This window comes from Schistocerca nitens, chromosome 4, assembly GCF_023898315.1.
Source record: "Schistocerca nitens isolate TAMUIC-IGC-003100 chromosome 4, iqSchNite1.1, whole genome shotgun sequence".
NCBI lineage: Eukaryota > Metazoa > Arthropoda > Insecta > Orthoptera > Acrididae > Schistocerca > Schistocerca nitens.
In genome coordinates this window covers 543014904-543039085 of record NC_064617.1, presented here as the reverse complement: position 1 = coordinate 543039085, position 24182 = coordinate 543014904, and the positions used below count along the sequence as shown (strand labels likewise).

The 24182-nt window shown below is 43.4% G+C and overlaps 1 protein-coding gene across 2 annotated transcripts in view; it reads left to right on the top strand.

Moving 5' to 3' along the window:
- LOC126251619 (protein scarlet-like) overlaps positions 1–24182 on the top strand; it is a 414928-nt gene that overhangs the window by 292725 nt on the left and 98021 nt on the right. For both annotated transcript variants that reach the window (XM_049952160.1, XM_049952161.1), the window contains exons 7-9: positions 3477–3666; positions 7926–7951; positions 8029–8134. In XM_049952160.1, the coding sequence (XP_049808117.1) occupies positions 3477–3666; positions 7926–7951; positions 8029–8134 (322 nt within the window). The remainder of the gene's footprint in view (positions 1–3476; positions 3667–7925; positions 7952–8028; positions 8135–24182) is intronic.

The following is a 24182-nucleotide window of genomic DNA, read 5'->3' as shown; positions in this document are numbered from 1 at the left end:
AATGTAGCCACTGTACGTGATTACTAGCAGCGGTGATCACGAGAATGTAACGTCACAAGAAGACCGTGTTCTGGATGGCCACGTGGCACTAACGAGAGAAAATATCATCGTGTTTGGCTCATGGATTTGGCGCATCTTATTGCATCTGCAGTGGCAGTTTGAGCAACAGTTGGCAACACAGTGACACATAACAAATCGGTTAACCCTGCTCCAAGGACAGCTCCGAGCCAGACTCCCTGTAGCATTCATTTGCAGCGACACCAAACCACTGCCATTTCCGACATCAAAGGTGTCAAGAGAGAGGGTTGAGGTCTGTTGGTTTTTCTGATGAAAACTGATTTTGCCTCGGTGCCTGTGATTGCCGCGTGTTGGTTAGGAGGAGGCTAGTTGAGGGCCTGCAACCAACCTGTCTGCGTGCTAGACACACTGGACCTACACCTGGAGTTATAACCCGGGGTGCGGTTTCGTATGACAGCAGGAGATCTCTCCAGGCGATCCCACGCACCCCGGATGCAAATTTGTGCGTCAAGCAGGTGATTCGACTTGTAATGTTGCCATTCAAGGGGATGTTTTCCAACAACCTCGCTTTTACATTAACTTGTGATCTTGCAATGTTAATCAATTATTTATTTTATATGGACAAATGTATTCCCGAAATTTCATTACTCTACATTAATTATTTGCCAGTGATGTGGCTTTTTTCCCTCAGTGTATTTCCATATGCATTCAGCCAAAGAACATTGAAACACAGATATAACATTTTGAATAAGAATACAATGAAATTACTTGAAAGAAATGCAGTCACAGTGTGACTGTCCTATGCAGAATGGCCGAGGCTTAGTCTTGGAGAAAAAACACTCTTTTGTGGGTTTCCTGCGTCGCTACGCCTTGACAGACTTCAGCAACTTCATCAGAAGATTTGCTCCTGTGACAATTTGCCACTTATGACCATAATCTATTAGCACCAAACTATAGCAGTCCCAAAAAGTATTCAGCATCACCTTGGCCGATGAATGTTGGTGCTCCGACACTTTCGCCGCTATTGAATCCACATGCTTCGACTGCTTGATTTGTTCTTTTGCTCGCGGGTCGTAGAGATACACCCAGCGCTCGACCAGGGTCATTACATGATTAAAGAAGTCACCTGAATTGGCCAGAGTCAGATGTAACGTTTTAGCCGCTGACCTTGGTTGGTTGGGTGGAGAAGGGACCAAACTACGCGGTCATCAGTCTGCTTCGGTGGGTGTGAACATTAGTGAAACCCAATGGGCGGATCGTTTCATGTTATAAATGTTCGTCTACTGTACTACCACCAATGATGCGTTGTTAATAAATCTAGGACTATGGACATTGGACTTGGCAATAAAGACTTCTGATAGTTGATATAAGCAGTAAAGGGTTACTTCAGTGCTCCATTATTTTCCATAATCGGAAGCCTCCGAAAAATCCATAAAGGAAATAAGCGATTCTTTTGTTAAACGATCTCTGCACTGCATAAGCTGTTGTAAATTAAAAAGTGGATCAGTCGTTAATCGTCCGTTTCTAAATACGTCCTGTTCTTCAACCAAAAAAGAATTCTGTTATTGTTTGTAGTCTTGTGTTTAAAATTATTGCATAAAGTTTATATGCTGTGTCACGTAAGCTCATCCCTCTTTAGTTTCATATTTATTTCTCTCTTCTTATATATCGATATTACGTTTGCTTTCTTCTAATTTTGTGGCATAGTTCTTTGCTTCCAGCACTTGTTAAACAGATGTAACCATATAAAATGTAATTATAATTCTCTATATTTAATTAACTCTCTATTCATTCCATCTCAAATTGTTGCTATCGATTTTTGTATGGTTTTCAAAGCTGCCGTGAGTTCTTTTAATGCTATGTCATCTAGTCCTTTTAAATCTATTTCTTTCTGCTTTTTAGTGTTAGCATTATATCGGAGGTTTTTATAATATTAAGCTCTCTTCTTTCGTAAGATTATTAATACAAATTGTATCCTTCTCTGTTTTCTTTAATGTTTTCAAAGCTTTCCACGCTATCTGCTGATGTCTGTGAATATAATGTTATATATTGCTAATGAATCTGTCCCATGCTTACTAGTGAGCTGTCTTCACTGTCCCTTTTTGTGTAATTTGTTGTTTTTTGGGGTTGGTTAATTTTCATTGTAGGCTTTGAAAGGAATTTTTTATATGTTATTCATTTTTATTGTGTTATTACTGTTGATAATGATGTTGTTGATACAGTAACTGTCGTTCAATTAATGAAGCAACCGGGTTAGGCCGTCATTAAGTGTATATGACTGTTATTCTGTAGAGAAACAACGTCAAATGATTATATGATGTAGCTTCTCTGCACTATTATTTTCAGATACACTTGATAATGGCATAATGAAAAGGACGGAAAGGTCGTGTGAATTCAACAAAGTAAAAAAAAAAAAATAGCAATTGGAAGAGCGTTTCATTAATTTTCTTGTATTGCCTTCAGCAATATTTCTTTCTTTAGGGCTGCGTACCTCATTCGGTAGAAATGGAGCCCTTATACGATCGTTTTGTTGTTCATCTGTCTGCCTGTCAGTCTCTCCGACTGCTACGAGTCCTTTTTCTCACGAACAGGTAGACGTATGAAGTTGAAATTTATATCACATACTGAAGTGTACGGTCCCTTAGTGGTATAAAAAATTTAATCGTGTCAACATAAGAGAAAGATACAACTGTTTATAATACATATTTTGATATCGGCAAGCTCAATCATCGAAATCAATAGGGTACTTCCCGTTGATACAGAATCATGATATTTGGCAAGAAACAAGATTTCGCAATACAAGTAAAGAAAAAAAATCCGAACATTCTTTATTTGTAATTATATCACACTCAAAATATAATTTTTGTCTTTTTATCCGTCTGTCTCTTCGCCTGTTAACAACCATTTTTCTTAGGAACGGATAGGCGCATCAAATTGGAATTTCGTAATATACTTATCTTTACGGCGGTGCAAAACGTTCAAACTCGTAAGTCAATACTATCAAAAGCTACGACCATTTATGTCACATGTTTTGATACTGGCAAAGTCATCAAAGCCTACAGTCTACTTCCCGTTGACCTAGAATCATGAAATTAAAGCAAGGTTTCACAAAAGAAGAACTAAGAACCAGGATTCACTCCACTGAATATGCAATTGACCACATTGGATGACTTTAGTTGGGTACCAAACTGCTGTTTACATACTGTTGGCAACTGCTTCTCTTTTGAAGGTCAAAAATCTTCAGTGAAGTAAATTTTTACAAGGCTGTGGTCGAACAAGATGTGGATAATCTCAGGTTTGACTACTATGTGACTGCTGACAGAGGAGACACAGTATTCCAACACAAGATGTTTAGTAGCTTCGATAGTTTCTCCTCTCCATCACGTAATCGTCGCAAAAGCAAGAACTGGCATCTACGAGGCCACTATCACGCTGGCACAGTGTCTCCGTGTCCGCAGGCTGGGCTTCCGGTGTCCGCCGACGTTCAACCCCGCGGACTTCCTGGTGCGGACGCTGGCGGTGACGCCGGGACAGGAGGAGGACTGCCGGCTCAACATCCGCCGGCTGTGCGACCACTTCGCCGTCAGCGAAGCCGCCCAGGACGTCGACGTGCTGGTGCGAGTCTCCGCCACCTCGGACCTCGTCGTGGTAAGTGCTGATAGAGACACGCCAATTACGATACGCTCATACTGGCAACCTGAAAGTACACTCCAAAATGGAGTGAAATCTGGGTTGCAAAGTGGGGAAGATTTGAAGTGATACAATTCTAGCAAGCATTTGCTAGTATTCTCTTCTCGGGAAGACCTCCCTCCACCCACACCCACCCACACGAAGAGTTTTGAGAACTCCGCCTCTCTTAAATACTCCGGTTGTTCGAAAATGATTGGCACTACTACTTTTTTATGTTGTTTACACCCATTTACTGATCAAACGAACACTGATTATATTACAAGTATTCCGAGGCAATGTCATCTACTTTTGCCAACGTCCTGCCAGTTCCCGCATCTGTGTAGCAAACCATTCATCGTGTGTATCCCAGTGCCATTGCTGGCTAACTGTATGAAGTGACGTCTTACCCTGCGTGATTTCTTTCATTGCGTCGAACAGGACATAGTCGCTAGGAGAAATATCTGATCAATGTGGAGGATGTGGCAGCACAATAGACCATAGTTCAAGGCACGTGCTAATGCTCTGGCGACTGGCATGTGACCACGCATTGACGTGATGGAGGAGAGTGACATAGCCCTATTTTCCGTAGCGCCGTTGTTGAATATGTGAGCGGGGTTGGTGCAGTGAATTGCAGTACCGATTACTGTTGAGGTTCGTAGTGGGAAACAGCCAGTTCACCAGCAGTATCCTTCATGATCCCAGAAGAGTCATCATTTACTTTTGCGCGATTACTCCAGTGGTGACTTCTTGGGACGACATCTCTCAGTAAGCTTCCACTACAGAGATGGCGTCTCTTTCCTGGAGTCTCGTGGAAGAATAAAGAATCATCGACAGTGACAAGACGCTCAAAGAACTCCACTGGATCTGCGCTCTACTCTTCCTCCACCTTTTGGCATATCTTCAAACGCTTCTGTTTAAGAGCATTGGTGACGGAAATGGGACACTCAAAGTGCACAGACCTTCTTAATCATCAGATCCTCATGGGAGATGGCGTTAACGTTCCCTGTGGTTTCCCTGTTGCCTCCTCTAGATCGTCAAACGTGATTCGCAAGTGTCCCCTTTCCAGGTCATTGACACGCTGGGCACGATTTGGTTTGCTTGAAGTTCCCCGACGACCAGAGCTTTTGCGTTTTTCAGCACACTCCCTGCCGTCTCTGGGCTTTGACGTCCAACGAAACACAGACTGCGGCTTAGCGTTGTTTCCCCACATATGGTTACTAAAGTCTTGTGGCTGATTGGAGCAGTCAGTCCTTCCCTCCACATAAACCGCACTGTCCGCCGTTGCCCATGCATATCTGCTTCCATGTTATGGATGTCCACCAGCATAGTAGTAGGCCAGAACAATTGCTGCTGCAATGCGCCTCCTATGCGAAGCAGCAACACCATATGGTGGCGGTAGACATTACTGTAGTTTACGAATATAGGCTCTCCCAGGGTATGCTGTTGTTGAAATGTTTTCGGATTTGCTGCCGGATGGCGGTGTTAAAATAGCGCGGCGTTTCGATGAGTGTCGTACTCATCATATTCTGCCGAAGTGTACAAATATGCGGATCCTGTGATATTCATACTAGTGGAGGGCCCCCCTCCACCTGACAACGGGTGGCTGTGGGGGAGGGCGGTGAGGCTGGTGGGGGTAGCGGGTGCTCTGTTCACATCTTTGTGTGGGCATTCCGGCCGCGTCTTGAGAATTGGACGCTACTGGCCGCGCTCTCGTCGTGTTGCTCGAACACCGGATTCCATGCTGCAGATAGTTGGTGTCCTTAGTTTCTGTTGACAGGAGATGAAGGATAGCAGCTAAGTTCGGCATAGAATAAGGATTTAGCGGCAATACGACGAGAGCGCATCCAGCACAATCTAGCTCACCAGACGCGGCGGTAATGCCCACATAGAGATGCGAAAGAAGCACCTACTACCCCAACCACTGCAGCCTTAGTCCCACCGTAGTCCCCTTCTCCTCTTTCCACTGGACAGTACGCGGCCACTCGTAGCCAATTTAAAGGGGGGCACTCCATTAGCACGAATATCACAGCATCCGCGTATCTCGCCAATTCGCCAGAAGATGATGAGTATGACACTCGCCAAAACGTCTCGGTATCTTAACATCGCCACCCGGCTGGAAAGCCGTGAACTTTTCACCAAAAGTACTACAGTATATCTTCACGTATACATCGGCAGACATGTCCCTCTGTTAATTTTACAGAGTTATAGGGAGAGTGCCAATCAATGTTGAACGAACTAAGTAATGAAGTACTCAGCGGTTACTTTTCTTCGTGTGCAGTACGACGCGTTTCTGGAATTTATTTGTATTTATGTAAGTCTTGAATGTTTGTAGTTCTGTCACTCTTTTTTGCTCTTATATCATAAAAACGGGAAACACATATTTTGAAATTTTAGGTGATTATCATTTTCCTAAATGTTTCTCTTCTCTATGAAAACTATAGTAAACCCCTAAATATTATCGCCTTTTTTCTCATTTCTCTGTCATATTTACTAACTATAGCCAAAGCGCAAAAAAAAGTGTTGCAACAGAAAAGTATCAGGTTCCTAACAAACTCGTAGCGTTTTGTTTTACATGTTGATATTACACTTGCTATGAGTTTATTTATCGATCGTCATTTTTCATTCGTAGTTCACTGTTGCTATTTGAATTTACAAATTGTCACATTGTCCTTAGGAGATAGTAAGTGGAGTTGTGGACGATAGGAAATCGAGTGCCAACTGGAGGATCGGAACATTTCCGCCATACTCTTCTGTTTGAGTTCAGTGGAGGGGTGACAGCAGCGAAGGCAGCTAGAAACATTTGAGCCCTGTATATGGATAATATCACTGGACAGAGCATGGCAAGGAAATGGTTGTTTTGTTTTAAGTACGATCGTTTTGACATTACTGACTCTCCACGTTGAGAAAGACCTTTGCGGTTTGATGATCATTTAAACGGGTTAATCCACAATGATACACTTCAGTGTACCCGGGAATTCAAATGTTCAAATGTGTGTGAAATCTTATGGGACTTAACTGCTAAGGTCATCAGTCCCTAAGCTTACACAGTACTTAACCTAAATTATCCTAAGGACAAACACACACATCCATGCCCGAGGGAGGACTCGAACCTCCGCTGGTACCAGCCGCACAGTCCATGACTGCAGCGCCTGAGACCGCTCGGCCAATCCCGCGCGGCTACTCGGGTATTGGCAGACGTGATAAACTGTGATAATTATACCATTGTGCGACATTTGCGTGCCATAGGGAAGGTTCAAACATCGGATATATGGCTATCGTAAGCTCGAAGCCAAAGTAACAAAAATCAGCAGATGACAATGTCTGCATCTCTGCTTGCTCGTCGTCGATTGGCTAGAACAGCAACTTCCAGTACAAAGACCCCGACACATCCAAAAAACATAATGTTATGCATCTGGTGGAGCAGTGACAGTGTGGTTTACTACGAGTTGCTTGCCCGAGGTGTAACCGTCACTGGTGACATTTATTGTCAACTGCTGAAACGTCGACGCAATCCAAGACTAACGACTATGATAAAAAATGGCTCTGAGCACTATGGGACTCAACTTCTGAGGTCATCAGTCCACTAGAACTTAGAACTACTTAAACATAACTAACCTAAGGACATCACACACATCCATGCCCGAGGCAGGATTCGTAACACCCGCCCTCATTCTGCTAGACTGACGAAAAAACACCATACAAAAACTGGGTTGGGCAGTCATTCTGCACCCGACTTATTCACTTGACCTTGTGCACTCAGATTTTTACCTTTCCGCTCTCTATTTAACAATCTTCAAGGAGCTTCCTTTCCAGATGAAAATGCGCTCCAAACATAGCTCGATGAGTTCTTCGACTGAAAACCACGTTATTTCTGCAGTCGCGGAATCGAAAATTCACTCCAGCACTGGCGACTGTTCCAAGTTGTGAGGGAAAATATATTATTGATGATTAAAACACTGTTATGTGTATCTATTGTGTTTAGTAAAATTTTGAAAAAGCGCTACGAACTAATGGACAAACACAATATAAAAAAAGAATGTAAGACATAATTAATATTTATCATCTTGATCCTCACAGCTGATAGTTAATATTACTAAGGAAGCACAACAGCTGTACTGATACTCATTAATTACGTCACGACCGGTTTGGTTCAGCAGGATACCCTGCCAACAGGCTTCATAAGAAATCCCCATAGAATTGGGCCAGTGTTAGACTTTGGAAATCTTCTTGTGTTGCAGGAGCCCGCACGCAGGATCAACATGTTGTAAGTACCCGCCTACCGCAGCCAATGCCGCTTCCTGCGTGGGCCGAGGCCCTTGCTGACCTGGTCGTGTCTTACAGCAAGCCTGCGTCCTGGGCCACAAAGCTGCGGCTGCTGACGTGGCGCGCGTGGCTGCAGGTGTTCAGGGACCCCACCCTCCAGTGGATCAGGATAGGCCAGAAAGTCGTAAGTACACTCTGAGCTGTCAGCACAATGGGCTTGCCAGCTGCCACTGGGTTGTGCTGCTACTTAAGGGGAAGACGTCTGCCGATGATTAAGGCAACGACAATGATGCTACATTCATAAGCTAACCAAACAAAATTCTGTTCACGCCATCGAAAGCCCACTCTGGTCAATCGGAGCCCTTTGGATGGTTCATAACCAATGCCATGTGAAATGTTCAAATGCCTGTGAATTCGTAAGGGACCAAACTGCTTAGATCATCGGTCCCTAGACTTACTCACTACTTTAACTTAAACTAACTTATGCTAAGAACAGCACACACACCCATCCCCAAGGGAGGACTCGAACCTCCGGTGGGATGGGCAGCGCAGTCCGTGACATGACGCCTCAAACCGCGCGGCCACTCCGCGCGTCAGTGGCATGTTAGATTTCACCACAGACGTAAGTAACGGCACTGAACATGTCGGTTAGATGGAATCAGCTCACTAGGATGGGTCGACGTAGGGTGTGTCGTAAAGTGCCCTCCGCCACACACCGTTGGGTGGCTTGCGCAGTATAAATGTAGATGTAGATGTAATGGCAGACAGGCGCTATCTGTTTGGACGTGCCTATCATCACACTGTGAATGGAGTTGTTCTGTGTGTTGGCGTATCAATATGAAATTTCTAGCATGCATAGAAGAAATGGTGGACGACTTGCAGCCATTTAAAACGACGTAACAACCGTTCGAGCCTGGGCTTATAGAGTGGCAAAGATCCGTCGTTGTTTAACAGCCGTATTAGAAAACTGCTACGTAAACAAATAAATTTAAGAGAAGTCATAATGCAGCTATAAAAAGCTGAACGAAGCTAAAATGAGCCTAAGGAGAGCAATGAGAGAAACATTTAACGACTTTGAAAGTGAAATTTTGTCAACCGATGTAACTAAAATCCTTAGAAAGTTTTAGTCCTACGTAAAACCAGCAAGCAGTTCGAAATCCTCTAATCATTCGCTCAGTGGCCATACTGGCACCGAAACTGGAGATAGCAGAGAGAAGGTTGAAGTACTGAATTCGGGCTTACGAAATTGGTTCAGCACACAAGATCGTAATACCGTCCCTCCGTTGAGTCATCCTACGACGGTCGAAATGCAGATGTTGAGATAAATTAGGATTAATGAAAAGTTTTTTAATCAATTCGAGAAAGGAGACCTGTGGAGGCTAATCTTCGGAAAGAAAGCTCTTTGCAACTGGGTGTGAGACGGATGCACACAGTGGAACACCCCAAGAAATACGACCACGATAATGAAGTCACCGAGTGGTTAAACGCATTCAGCAGCAACATCGACAAGGAAGTTGAAGATTCTCAGACGCTCCATGCGCTGTTGGATAAAGAAAGACAGTTACCGTTTATTTCTTGACCTGGCAGCATCCATAATTTAAGTGATCTTTATATGAATAGGGAAGTGATTCGTGAGAAAGATTACTTGCAGCTTTCCAACATTAGCGGTTCGCGGTGGGGTTTTGATGACTGATGAATGCACTGTGTATCTTAGCTCCTGATCTCGAAATGTTTATTACTGGTCGAAACACAACTCTGATAATTATCACTCTCGAAATCCTGAGCCAGTCAAGCAGACGCACATGACAGCTCTGCGCCGACAATAATGGCCAAAGAGAATGAAATTTGCCTGGAAGTTCCATTCAGAGAGGTTAAAATATCTAAGAAGTATGAAAGAACATTTATTTCTTTGCACTTTCATTCATTCGTGTATCTTTTTCCGTTTAATACAATTTCTGCTAGAGCTAGGGAGTCATTTAATGTTCGTGTTTGCCTTTCAAGTTGCTTCTTGTGTTTGTAGTTACATTAGTTGGACGAAAAAAAATTCTTTAATGATTAATGCTAAAGCTAATCGTGTACACAAATCTAGCGATCTGATTCGCTCCACATCACTTCGATGAAGATATCATTTGGATGTTGTATGGAACATGGAAGTAAGTAAGTTATCTAGTATGCTCTATCCACTGTGACATAGCCTTTTGTTTACTGAAATGCCCCGTGTATATCTCTCCTGTGCGCACGTGTCTCACATCGTTTAGAAACTTAGTGTCGTCCTTAAGACAGAACCTTGCGACAGTGTCTCCTTCTACTGAATTAATGCATAGGCCGGAAATTAACACGTAGTTTACTTCTCGACAACGTCGCAAAGTATCCTAAACAAGCTGTGATCGATAAAATGAATCACAGTCACAGCTAACAAAATTTTATTTTTGTAGCTACATTTAACAGTCAACGAATTGATCAATAAAAGGCAATATTATAGTCAAGAAATTAGTCTTTTCTTTTCAACATTTACTCCTTTCAGCTATCAAACGGTATAAACACGAGCACTATAAAGGATGACATGTCGCACGAAATATTCAACTTCACTGTGATTAGGATGCCTTTATTCTACAAGATAATCGCACACAACCTTATGAGCGCTACTTTATCAAAGAATGAATAAATGAGGAAGACTGCAAATTCCAACGCACAAATTAAATTCGAGCAATAAAGAGAAACTTGTAGAGTACGGTCCGAAGAAAGACAGGCAAACCACAAACGATTTTTAAACTCAGTGCCTATAATAGGCGACAGTGGCCTTGAAGTATTGTTACTACGGGATTATCACGATGAAGATCTCCCAGCATGATGAGGACAAAGAGTTCGTGACATCTGATACCCAATATAGAGCTTTCGTGTTACAGAAAGCTGAGACGAAGCTTACGAGAAATTTGAGACTGGCCCGTGTTTGATACATTCCCTTGGGAGGGATTATCTGTGTTCACAACAAAGGTTCGCCGTTATGTCTGAGCGAAGAAAACACAAGCGCTTCAGGATTTACTCGCAACTAACTTGTAGTGATTATTCTTACATGATCAACGAACATAAGACGAAGCGTCAGGTTGTGTAACCGATAATCTTCTAGGAACTATATTAAGTTTATAAAGCCGAATTACATTGACTTCGTAAATACTAAATAATCCTATTCAATGTGCTGGCACCCTCCAATGGACTCTCATGTCCGCGGCACTTTGTTACCTTGACATACGACGCGTTTGGAGGCTCTCGTGACTGCCTGGTATCACTTCTACAGCACATGCAGCACTCCAAAGCGACCAGCTCTATCATTTTGTTGGGAATACATGACATGCTGTCGCTATTTAGGATTCCAGCGTTTCTGTGACGACTCATATTTGCCAATAATATCGTTTATAGCAGGGTTACCGTGGTATGGTAGGTTCTGTGTGCGAGATATTTAGTTTAATAGCTACTTATTATATTATGGGTTCTGTAAACTGTACTAACGATTACATTTGGCTAGAGTAGCACATGATGAATTCGGCACATTAGTGACTGGATATTATGTGCAATTTTTGAGTTTCGCAGTAAATTTCATATTGTTATTTCGTTGTTTTCTTTGCCTCAAAGGTGTTACCTTGGTTTACATATACTTATGTACCTCTTTATTAATTCAAGTTTTTATATTTTTTAGCATTATGTTTCTGACAATCTACACTTTTGTCTATCTGTAATCTTGTGTCTACGATTCTTGGTATGCACGTACTCTTTTATATTTACAGTAACGCATTGATAGTTTGGCTGTGACATATGGTAGATCCCCTTGCTGTGGGTACTGGGTTAGCTCAAAGATCCTGTCCTGCAAAATGATGGTCAGGACCTGCAGGAAGTGTCATCACTTCTGTCTCTATGCTGTTCATTTTTGGAACACAACCTACGACCAGCTTGGTCAGCACTTTAAATATCTTTTCTTTTTAACTATGCAGACTTTTCTTTCTTTGGATGTTAACAGGACGGAATCGCATCAGTGTCTCACTTCGTTGCATGAGTTTATGTATGATTCCTTTGCGGATGAAGTATTCCTGCAAGAAGTACAGTGAACTCGCTTTTCCAATGTGTTTAATTTGCCTCCCGAATGCTCCGCTAGGACAGTCTTGTTTTTTTAGGGAGGATATTCCTATTGAAGCGATTGAAGTTCTTGGTAACGGTAGAGGAACAGGATGAACTTTGTTTTTCACTTGAAAGTGATTCTTCTTTATGCACCGTCCGGGAGGAGACACACATTAGATGTTCCGATTTTATAAGGAAGACGTGGTTTATTTATTACGGAGCAGTCCGGAGAATAGTTTGATAGGTAGTGATTTTAGCTGTGTGTTGCGTCCTGTAGATCAGTTTCACAATTTTAATTTCTGTGGGGAATTCGTTTCTTGAAACTGCGTGGTGTTTGGGTCTGTAAATATTCGACCCGTAATAATTACACCCATTTTACTGCTACTTCTAGCAGTAGGTTTCACAGAGTTTGTTTGTATGGTAGGATGTGTGATAGAATTTTGTCTGTCCACTTCATCCACGCCACTGACAACTGTGCAGTGGCTGTTACTTTAAATCACACGCGACAGTTGATGGAATTGTTTCTATCGCCCTGGATGCTGGATCTGGTGCACTTGGAGGATCCGTCTGTCGATTAGGTGATCCGGGAAATGTGGAACGATAGTCTTCGTTCAACTACGCGATACGCCTTTATTTTGGAATGGTCAGTTGAACTGGCAAAGCCGAGGCTCAGACAAACGTTGATACGATTCTGCGGCCGGCCGCGGTGGTCTCGCGGTTCTAGGCGCGCAGTCCGGAACCGTGTGACTGCTACCGTCGCAGGTTCGAATCCTGCCTCGGGCATGGATGTGTGTGATGTCCTTAGGTTAGTTAGGTTTAAGTAGTTCTAAGTTATAGGGGACTTATGACCTAAGATGTTGAGTCTCATAGTGCTCAGAGCCATTTGAACCACGATTCTGCGCTGATAGAGCGCGGTGATTTTGGAGAACGCAAGAATTGTATTGCTCTCTCTTATGTGCGCTTTATGAAAGTGTGCATTAAACTCCACTAGAGTTACAGACGTGAGGCGCACTATTGGAGCAGCGTCAAATGGGAGGGTTAAGGCTGCGGACCAGACCACGTTTCAAGGTAGCGGATGAATTGATTTCTTTATATCATTTCATTCGACATCAGACTCGTCCAAGACGTGTGTGTATATCGCCTCTCAAGACAGAGGACGGCAATGTTGTGACGACACAAAAGGACATATTGCAAGCTCTACATCATTCTATGTTGGGCTGTTGAGGTACCCGTTCCTGTCGATACGTCATCCAATTTATTTATTCAGTCGCTGGATCGCAGACTTACAACTACTCATAATGCTACGTTTTTAAAGTTTTTTTTCTTTCAATGTGACGAAATCTCTCACCTTATTGTCAGGTAGCCTTCTACTAAGTCGCCGGGGTTCAGATGGTCTAATTAGGAGTTTTCTGTGCATATTTGGCGTTTGGTGGCTACAACTTTTGTATTGCTTTTGAAAGAAATGTCGAGAGGAAGGTTTGTGCCAGATTAGTTTCAAGTTGACAAACTTGTGTTAATTCCTAAAAGTTCTGGTCAGGCAACAACTGATAAATTTAGCCCTATTATCCTATTAAATTTTGATTATAAAACTGTGAAGAGGGCGGTGAATAGACGGCTGTCTGTGTTGCTGGGAAAAATTGTTGCTGACCATCAAAATTGTATTCCTGGTCGTACTTCTCTGACTCCGGTAGCAGAATGTCGTGAAATCCTATCAGTGACTGCTGTTACTTCTGTTCCTGGTGCACTGGCATTTTTTTATTTTGACAAGGTGTTCGACAGGGTAAGCCATGGCGTCCTGTTGGAGACATGGAAGCCATTGGGTTTACAGTTTACGCGTATAGAGTCTTGTGTAATTTGTTTACGGGTATCCGAGCTTCGGTGGCTGTCAATAGTCAAGTGACACCCCATATTACCATCCGTAGGGGATTTCCTCAGAGGTGTCTGCTTCCAATGTCGTTGTTTGTTCTCTCACATGAGCCCCTTCTTCGAAGATTCGTCACTCAGTCAGAAGGATGGACACTCTTGTGCGAGACAGCCTCGTTGTGGCACACGCCGATGAGTGACGGTGTTACTCCGTTCTCCCATTCAGATTCCATTGCTCAAGGCTGCGTTGGATGATTTTTGCTTGTATCTGGTGCCTGCATCAACGAAGACAGATGTTTATTGATGAAATTACGTTGTTTACAAATGCTGTCGTCTCGCGGTCGATGGTGGCCGATAGACATACATTTTTGAGAGTCTCCACTCCAAATGGCTACACTTAGTTGGAAGTCGGTTAAAAAGAAGATAAAAGAAGAAATCCTGTAACCTGGACGACGTTCCCTTAACCTGCTTCAGAAAGTTCGGATTCAGGATACCCAAGTCTTGCGAAAAGCTTATTACATCGCTCTGATCTTTAACCTTCCCGCGATGATGACTAAGCGTTTTTTATGGAAGTATCACATTTTCGATTACGATACGAAGTGGTTGCGAGTGCGTTTTCTCTCGGGGACTTGGAACTTTCCGATAGTCGAAGGAAAGCGTCTGTGTTATTTGTTCAGCGCACCACGCTGACTATTTCTCACGCAGTCCACACATTCACGTTCCGGTTGTTTTACTGCCTGCGTCCGGGCAGTCTTGATACGCCTGTTGATTTGATCGAGTCAATTTCCAGCTAAAACATGTCCGTGAGTTTTATGTTGATGTCAGTTATTTGGGGGTTGATATTCTACAAGGGCAGCATTCCACTAACAGATTTTTGTTAATGCGCGGGAGGAGGATTGACTGTACGGCCCCGGTTGAACGGGCATCATCGCAAACTTGTTGGAAGGCAGTGTGGTTCTATCTTAGCCTTCCTGTTTGACCAGTGGCGGTGGCGTCCTCGTGGTATCACGTGATACACGATCTGTTATCCACCAGTGTGCGCATATTTCGTATTGGATTTAGTGTCACAGATCAATAGTCGCTGTCCCGCCATAGAGACGCCACAACACAGATTTACCTGTCACGACCACGAAGCGAACTGGCACTGGCTTATAAAGGAATCAGCGTTTTTAATTCGGTTCATTGCGACTGCTTTTTCGGCTGGTATCGTATTGCGTCCAGACTCCTCCTACTTGCCGTGAGCAAAGTCGAATACCTTTGCGTGTTTGTTAGATCATTATGTTCATTACGTTGTAAATTGAGGGAGTGATAGGAACCCACTCGCCTTCCACAAACGTATGGCCACTGTATGCGGTATCGCCACTTATTCGTCATTATGTTTAACCTTCTATTTCGTCGTCAAGGCATCAGTTAACCAGTCTTTAAGGTGTTCTCGTCAAGGTCCTGTTCAGGAATATTGTTACTAAGTTTATTTTACTTTTGTGGCACTGTTTCTCTTTTTTTTCGTTTTTAATGAATAAAAATAAAATTTTAAAAAATCGTTGGAGGCAAGTTTTTAAGTGACGGAAGCCATGTAGGATGAACTCCGATTCAGTTTACATTTTTTTGTATAACAACTTGTAAGTATTAAAAAATTAAAATAAAAAATAAATGAAAAGGAAAATTCGACACCTACCCACCTTGTCTCCACGCAACTTCAAGCTGACGTGTCAGTTCTTTCCGTCCGATTACCTGACGACGCAAATATTTATTTTCAGTTAAGATGTTCCTATTCTCGCGGCATGAAGTGCGAAAGATTCTGCTTCTATATATATATATATATATATATATATATATATATATATATATATATATATATATATATATATATAAAGGAAGAAAGGAAAAAGGTGTAAAGTACTAGTAGTTCTGGGATAAATTTTCAATCTTGTCATTCCATTATATAGATGGATGTGGTACGTAATAGCAACTGCGAATACGTATCAGATAAGAGACCTGGTAGATGAAACTGACTTCTCGTTGTTAGTGCTGGCATTGGACTTCAACTCGCTGTTTTGAGTACTATATTGTTTCCGGAATTTCCCACGACTCATTGAATTCTTCATGAAACGGTGTGAATATTTTTGAAAAATTCATTTTCGCATTTGAGTTTGTTCACTATCCATCTTGCATATCGCTCTCTCAGTGTTAATGCTAAATGGGCAGTATTATTTCCGTTGAGATGATTACTTCCTCAGACATTTATTACAATACAATTGCCATTCACCCAATACCATGTTACACAAATTACACCAAAGAGGACGAAGTAAATATACGAGAATTCGAATCAAGAACAATTGCCAACATGAGTAATATAGGAGTAGGTATCCTCGGTGTAGCGAAGGAATTTAACACCCTTAATAAACGCGAGTCTTCCGGTACAGATTGCATACCTTAGGTTCCTTTCAGGACATGCTGATACGGTGTTCCATACTTACGTGAAAGATCTGTACCAAAAGACTGGAAAGTCGCAGAGGTCACACGAACACTCAAGAAAGGAAAAAGGAATAATCCGCTGAATTACAAACCCATTTCACTGACGTCGAACAGTGGATTGGAAATTTACTCCATATTTCTAGTTTCCCAGACGCTTTTGACACTGTTCCTCACAAGAGACATCCAGTCAGATTCCGTGCCTGTCTAGTATCACTTCAGTCGTGCAACTGGATTCGTTATTTCCTGCCGGAAAGGTCACAGTACATAATAACTGACGGAAAATCATCGAGTGAAACATAAGTGATATCCAGCGTACCCAAAGGAGGTGTTATAGGCCCTCTGCTGTTCCTAATCTACGTAAAAGATTAAGCAGACAATCTGGGCGGCCCTCTTAGACTTTTTGCAGATGATGCTGTCATTCACCATCTAGTAATGTCATCAGAAAATCTAAAGTACTCTCTAAATGATTTAGGCGAGATATCTGTATGGTGCGAAAAGTGGCAGTTGACTCTAAATAATGAAAAGTGTGAAGTCATCAACATTAGCGCGAAAATAAATCCGTTAAATTTCGGTTACACGATAAATCACACAAATTTAAAGGCTTTCAGTTGGACTAAATACATAGGAATTCCAGTTACGAACAATTTTAATTGGAACGATCACGTAGATAATGTTGTAGGGATGCAAATCAAACAACTTTTTGTTGACAGACGCCTATAAGATGTAACAGGTCTACTAAAGAGACTGACTACACTACGCCTGTTCATAGTCTGCTAAAGTATTTCTGAGCGATATAGGATCCTTACCAGATAAGATTGAAGTGAACACCGAAAAAGTTCTAAGAAGCGGTTCTCGTTTTGTATTATCGCGAAATAGGCGAGAGAGTGTCAGGCATATGTTTAGCAAGTTGGGGTGGTAGTTGTAAAACAAGTTTTTCGTTGTCCCGAGAGCTTTACGCGAAATCTCAAACACCATCTTTCTCTTCTGAATGTGAAAATGTCTTACTATCGCTAACCTAAATAGGAAGACACGATTATCTATCATCGTAATAAGAGAAATCAGAGCTTGTACGCATGGATGTATGTGCTCATTTTACTCACACGCTGTTGCAGAGTGTAATCGTAAAGAAATAGCTTGAAGATGGCTGTAAGAACCCCTGATAGGCACTTAGGTGTGAATTCCAGAGTAGTCATGTAGACGTAGAATAATGTTTTCATCTGTGATTGTAGTTTTGCGATGTCTTCTTCGTGGATCACCTTCGAGGCGGAAGTGCCACTTTCCTTTGTCGTCCAAAGCGAAGAGTTTTATAATGTAACTGTTCATACACAACAACCATCAAACAATAGATTCAGGTAAACGGGATTAAAAGCCGCTAGACACTGTGCGACATTGCCCACCAAAAACCAAAATAAGATTATGCGAAGAATCTTCGGAAATGTGTGATTGGCAAGATACATTTCTGAGTAATATAACCCAGTGCGTTATACTGGGCGACGAAACTAAAACAACATTGATTTTTCCCCAAGGATGCGTAATAAAGGCTCTACTGTTCTCAATAACCTGAGGTGACAACTCTCATGGGATAGCGATGTCCACATATACAGATGGCAGTAGTATCGCGTGCACGAGGTATAAAAGGACAGTGCATTGCCGGAGCTGTCATTTATAGTCATCAGATTCGTGCGACAAGGTTACCGACGTGATTATAGCTGCACGGTGGGAATACACAGACTTTGGAAGCAGGATGGTAGTTGGAGCCCGACGCGTGGGACATTCCATTTCGGAAATCATTAGCGAACCCAGTATTCTGAGGTCGAGAGTGTTAAGAACGTGCCGAGTATGCAAAATTTCACGAATTATCTCTCACCACGGACAAAGTAGTGGCCGACGGCATTTACATAATGACCGAGAGTAGCAGCGTTTGCGTAGAGTTGTCCGAGCTAACAGACAAGCAACACTGCGTGAAATAACCACAGAAATCAATGGGACGTTTGGTATTAATGGACTATTGTAGCAGGTGAACGATATGAGTGACTTTGCTAATAGCACGACATCAACTGCAGTGTCTCTCCTGCGCTTGTGAACGTATCGATTGGACCCTGAACGACTGGAAAACCGTGGCGTGGTCAGATGAGTCCAGATTTCAGTGGCCGAGAGGTGATGGTATGGTTCGAGTGTGGTACAAACACCAAGAAGCCATGGACCCAGGTTGTCAACAAGACACTGTGCAAGCTGTTGGTGGTTCCATAATGGTGTGGAGTGTATTTACATGTCATGAACTGGACCCTCTGTCAAAGTGAACCGATCATTGACTGGAAATGGTTATGTTCGGCAACTTGAAGACTACTTGCTGTTATTCATAGATTTCATGGTCCCAGACAACGATGGAATTTTTATGGACGACAATGAGCTATGTCACTGGGCTACAGTAGTCCGCGATGGGGTTGAAGAACATTCTGGACAGTTCGAGCGAATGATTTGGCGATCGAAATGGGCCGATATGAATACAATCGAACATTAATGGGACATAATCGATCATCAGTTATTGCACAAAATCCTGACATGGCAATACTTTCGTAATTATGGACAGCTGTACAGGCAGCATGGTTCAGTATTTCTGCATGGAACATCCACCGACTTGTTGAGTCTATGCCATGTCATGAAGCTACTCTACGCCGAGCTGAAGGAGGTATCCTACGACTTTTGTCAGCTCAGTGTATACTTAAAAGATTTCTCTGATGGTATTAGCAACGCTTTGAGACAGTTCACCGTTAATGCTGTCATCCGTGGACGATTGTAAGGAGATGCAGAAAGACTTTGACAAAATTTGGTTTTGAAACTACAATGAAATTCAGACCTTTCGCTGCTTACAGGCATCGATAAATATCAATGGGAACAATTGATAATACGTGCCCGGACCGGGGCTCGAACCCGGGTTTCCTTGCTTGCAGGAGAAACGCTCCATCCGTCTGAGCCACCGAGAACACAGAGCATAGTGCGACAGCAGAGACTTATCTCTGCCACGCTCCCCGTGACCAACATTTTCAACTTAACTGTCCACACACTACATTTGTAGTGCCACTTCCCACCATACTCATTACTCGCGGCAGTCAATCTACCGATTCCAGTAAGATTTCCGGCAATGAGAGTGCATCCGCACTGAAGAAGATCTTTGGCCGGTAAGTCTTATCTCCATGAAGATGGTATGTGTTCTTTCGGACAAATATTTATCAACGCCTGTAAGCAGCTAAAGTTCTGGATTTCATTGTAGTTTCATTCTTCGAGTTCTGCAAGATCACCAATGGTATCTGTTCCGAACGGATACCGTCTTCATATAGATAACGCTTACTGGCCAATGATCGTCTTCAGTGCGGATGCACTCACATTGCATTACGGGAATAGGTAGATTGACAGCCGTGAGAAATGTGAATAGAGGGCAGGGGCGCTACAAATGTAGTGTGTGGACAGTAAGTTGAAAATGTGGGTCTCATGGGGAGCGTGCCCGAGATAAGTCCCTGCAGCGCGTTATCCTCTGTGACCTCGGTATCTAAGGCGCATAGGACGTCTACCATATAAGCAGAGGATTCAGGGTTCGAGTCCAGGCGACGCACACATTTTCAACTGTCCCCGTTGATATTTATATGAAGATATTTATCAACGGCTGTAAGCATTCTTCAAAGGAACAGATACCAGTGGTGATCTTGCAACTCTCGAAGAATGAAATTACAATGAAATGCAGACCTTTAGCTGCTTACAGGCGTTGATAAATAACTTCATATAAATTACAGTAATACACTCCTGGAAATTGAAATAAGAACACCGTGAATTCATTGTCCCAGGAAGGGGAAACTTTATTGACACATTCCTGGGGTCAGATACATCACATGATCACACTGACAGAACCACAGGCACATAGACACAGGCAACAGAGCATGCACAATGTCGGCACTAGTACAGTGTATATCCACCTTTCGCAGCAATGCAGGCTGCTATTCTCCCATGGAGACGATCGTAGGGATGCTGGATGTAGTCCTGTGGAACGGCTTGCCATGCCATTTCCACCTGGCGCCTCAGTTGGACCAGCGTTCGTGCTGGACGTGCAGACCACGTGAGACGACGCTTCATCCAGTCCCAAACATGCTCAATGGGGGACAGATCCGGAGATCTTGCTGGCCAGGGTAGTTGACTTACACCTTCTAGAGCACGTTGGGTGGCACGGGATACATGCGGACGTGCATTGTCCTGTTGGAACAGCAAGTTCCCTTGCCGGTCTAGGAATGGTAGAACGATGGGTTCGATGACGGTTTGGATGTACCGTGCACTATTCAGTGTCCCCTCGACGATCACCAGTGGTGTACGGCCAGTGTAGGAGATCGCTCCCCACACCATGATGCCGGGTGTTGGCCCTGTGTGCCTCGGTCGTATGCAGTCCTGATTGTGGCGCTCACCTGCACGGCGCCAAACACGCATACGACCATCATTGGCACCAAGGCAGAAGCGACTCTCATCGCTGAAGACGACACGTCTCCATTCGTCCCTCCATTCACGCCTGTCGCGACACCACTGGAGGCGGGCTGCACGATGTTGGGGCGTGAGCGGAAGACGGCCTAACGGTGTGCGGGACCGTAGCCCAGCTTCATGGAGACGGTTGCGAATGGTCCTCGCCGATACCCCAGGAGCAACAGTGTCCCTAATTTGCTGGGAAGTGGCGGTGCGGTCCCCTACGGCACTGCGTAGGATCCTACGGTCTTGGCGTGCATCCGTGCGTCGCTGCGGTCCGGTCCCAGGTCGACGGGCACGTGCACCTTCCGCCGACCACTGGCGACAACATCGATGTACTGTGGAGACCTCACGCCCCACGTGTTGAGCAATTCGGCGGTACGTCCACCCGGCCTCCCGCATGCCCACTATACGCCCTCGCTCAAAGTCCGTCAACTGCACATACGGTTCACGTCCACGCTGTCGCGGCATGCTACCAGTGATAAAGACTGCTATGGAGCTCCGTATGCCACGGCAAACTGGCTGACACTGACGGCGGCGGTGCACAAATGCTGCGCAGCTAGCGCCATTCGACGGCCAACACTGCGGTTCCTGGTGTGTCCGCTGTGCCGTGCGTGTGATCATTGCTTGTACAGCCCTCTCGCAGTGTCCGGAGCAAGTATGGTGGATCTGACACACCGGTGTCAATGTGTTCTTTTTTCCATTTCCAGGAGTGTATATGACAGCTCTCTTCAAATGTAAACGAATGTAATACAGTAACAATAACCGAAAAAACGAATTCACAGGAGAGTACAAGATTGCTGGTAAATTTCTCGAGCACGTCACATCTTGTAAGTGTTTAAGCGTAATACTAATAAGCGATATGAAATGGGACGATCACGTAAGAATCAATATTTGGACAGGCGAATGGGGGACTTAGATTTGTTGCAGGGGCTCCGGGAGTATGTACTGCATATGTAATGGATGTCTAGTACAGTTCGGTACTACGATCAAATTTAGAGTATTGTCCCAATCAAGTAGGCATCCCTCGAGGGGTCGGTAGAGTTCTGTATTGCGTATACGATAGTGCTGCAGGAATGTTCAGTGAATATAGACAGGAATCTTTGGAAGAAAGCTGATTTAGTTCTTGCGAAATTGTTCAGAAGAAATTTAGCTGTTTACGAAGAAGACAGAGTAAGCGTTACGCTGCCACCAAGGTACAGGAGTGAAACAAAAATATGGAAGCGCTGCGAGAAATGCGTGCTTGAACATGAAATACATATGACAGCTAAGCAAGCAGGTGACACTATTGTATTTTACCACGAACGGCATCCGTATAATGTCCTGAATATGTTCCAAGTTTCAGTCGTAGTCCGAAAAGTGTTCTATGTAGTTGTGACTGCATAATGTCGGAGCTAAGTGACATTAAACGCGGGCAAATAGTTGGTGTTCGTATGGTGGGTGCTCCGTAACTAAGGATTTATACTTTCAAATTCTAAATGTCACAGGGGTAAAATACAAGGAGCAAAAGGGTATTTACAATTTTTAAAGAAACCATACGGCAGTTACAAGGATCGAGGGGCACGAAAGGGAAGCAGTGGTTGAGAAGAGAGTGAGACAGTGGTGTAGTCTATCCTCGATGTTATTCACTCTGTATATTAAGCGAGAAGAAAGAAAACCAAAGAAAAATTTAGAATAGGAATTAAAGTCCAGGGAGAAGAAATAAAAACTCTGACGTTTGTTGATAACATTGTAATTTTGTCAGAGACAGCAAAGGACTTCGAAGAGCAGTTGAATGGAATGGACACTATCTTGAAAGGAGCATATATGATGAACATAAACCAAAGCAAAACGGGGATAATGGAATGTAGTCGAATTAAATCAGGTGGTGCTGAGGGAATTAGATTAGGAAATAAGGCACTTAAAGCAGTAGATGAGTTTTGCTTTTAGGGAAGCAAAATAATTGATGATGGTCGAATTAGGGAGGATATAAAATTTAATCTGGCAATGGGAAGCAAAGCGCTTCTGAAGAAGAGAAATTTGTTAATATCGAATATAGATTTAAGTGTAAGGAAGTCCTTTCTGAAAGTATTTTTATGGAGTGTAGCCATGTATGGAATTGAAAAATGGGCGATAAACAGTTTAGAGAAGAAGAGAATATAAGCTTTTGAAATGTGGTGCTACAGAAGAACCCTGAAAATTCGATGGATAGACGACGTAACTGATGAGGAGGTAGTGAACAGAAATGGGGAGAAATTTGTGGTACAACTTGACTAAAAGAAGGATTCGGCTGGTAGCACGTATTCTGAGGCATCAAGGGATCACCAATTTAGTACAGGAGGTAAGGGGGGGGGGGGGGGAATGGGTAAAATCGTAGAGAGAGAACAAGAAATGAATACAGATTAAGAAGATTGCACAGGATAGAGTAGCACGGAGAGTTGCAGCAAAGCAGTCTTTGGACTGAAGGGCACAACGACAATAACGGCCTACAGGGAAAGTGAGAAAAAGTAATCTGGTAAGTCACAACGCGAATGAAAGGGAATTTTGGCTTATAGTGAGGAGGAGTTTGACATAAAGCAAGAACTGGATGTCGCACTCGCGAATCCTGTCAGCGTCAAAACACGAAGGGGCCTCCATACGCAAGGAGTTTAATGCCGAAATGGAATTAGAAAACCACGTATCAGTGATGCAAATGTCCGTAACAGGAAAACGTAGTGCCAAAGCAATGAAACTTGGACTATGGAGCAAGGGAAGAACGTGATTTCATCGGATGAGTCTTTTTTCACATTCTTTCTAACTTTTGGCCGAGTTTACAACCCAATAGTGAAACACGGTGTGGATTGTTGATCATTTAGGCAACCACATGGTAGTCTTTCGTGGGCTTTATGTTAGGCTCCAAGTCGTACTACTGGCAGTAACTGTGTGACTCATCTGGTCGATCAGATCCATCCCATTGTACAGCGTTCGTTCCCCAATGATGATGCTGTGTTCTAAGATGACAGGACATCTGTTCACACAGCTGTAATCTTCTGGGACCGGTTTTTTAAGAACGAGGATGGATTGTTGCATCTACCCTGACCTCCACTATCACCAGACTTCAGTATAATTAAGCCTTTATGTCTGTTTTCCAAAGAAGGGTGCGTGATCGCTATACATCTCCATATTCGTTACCTCAGTTTACACTATTTTGCTGGAGGAATGACGTAAGATTCCACTAAAACCCATACAGGACCTGTATTTATCCATTCCGAGATGACTGGAAGCTGTTCTCAATAACACCGGTTTTCCTACACCGTATTACGCAT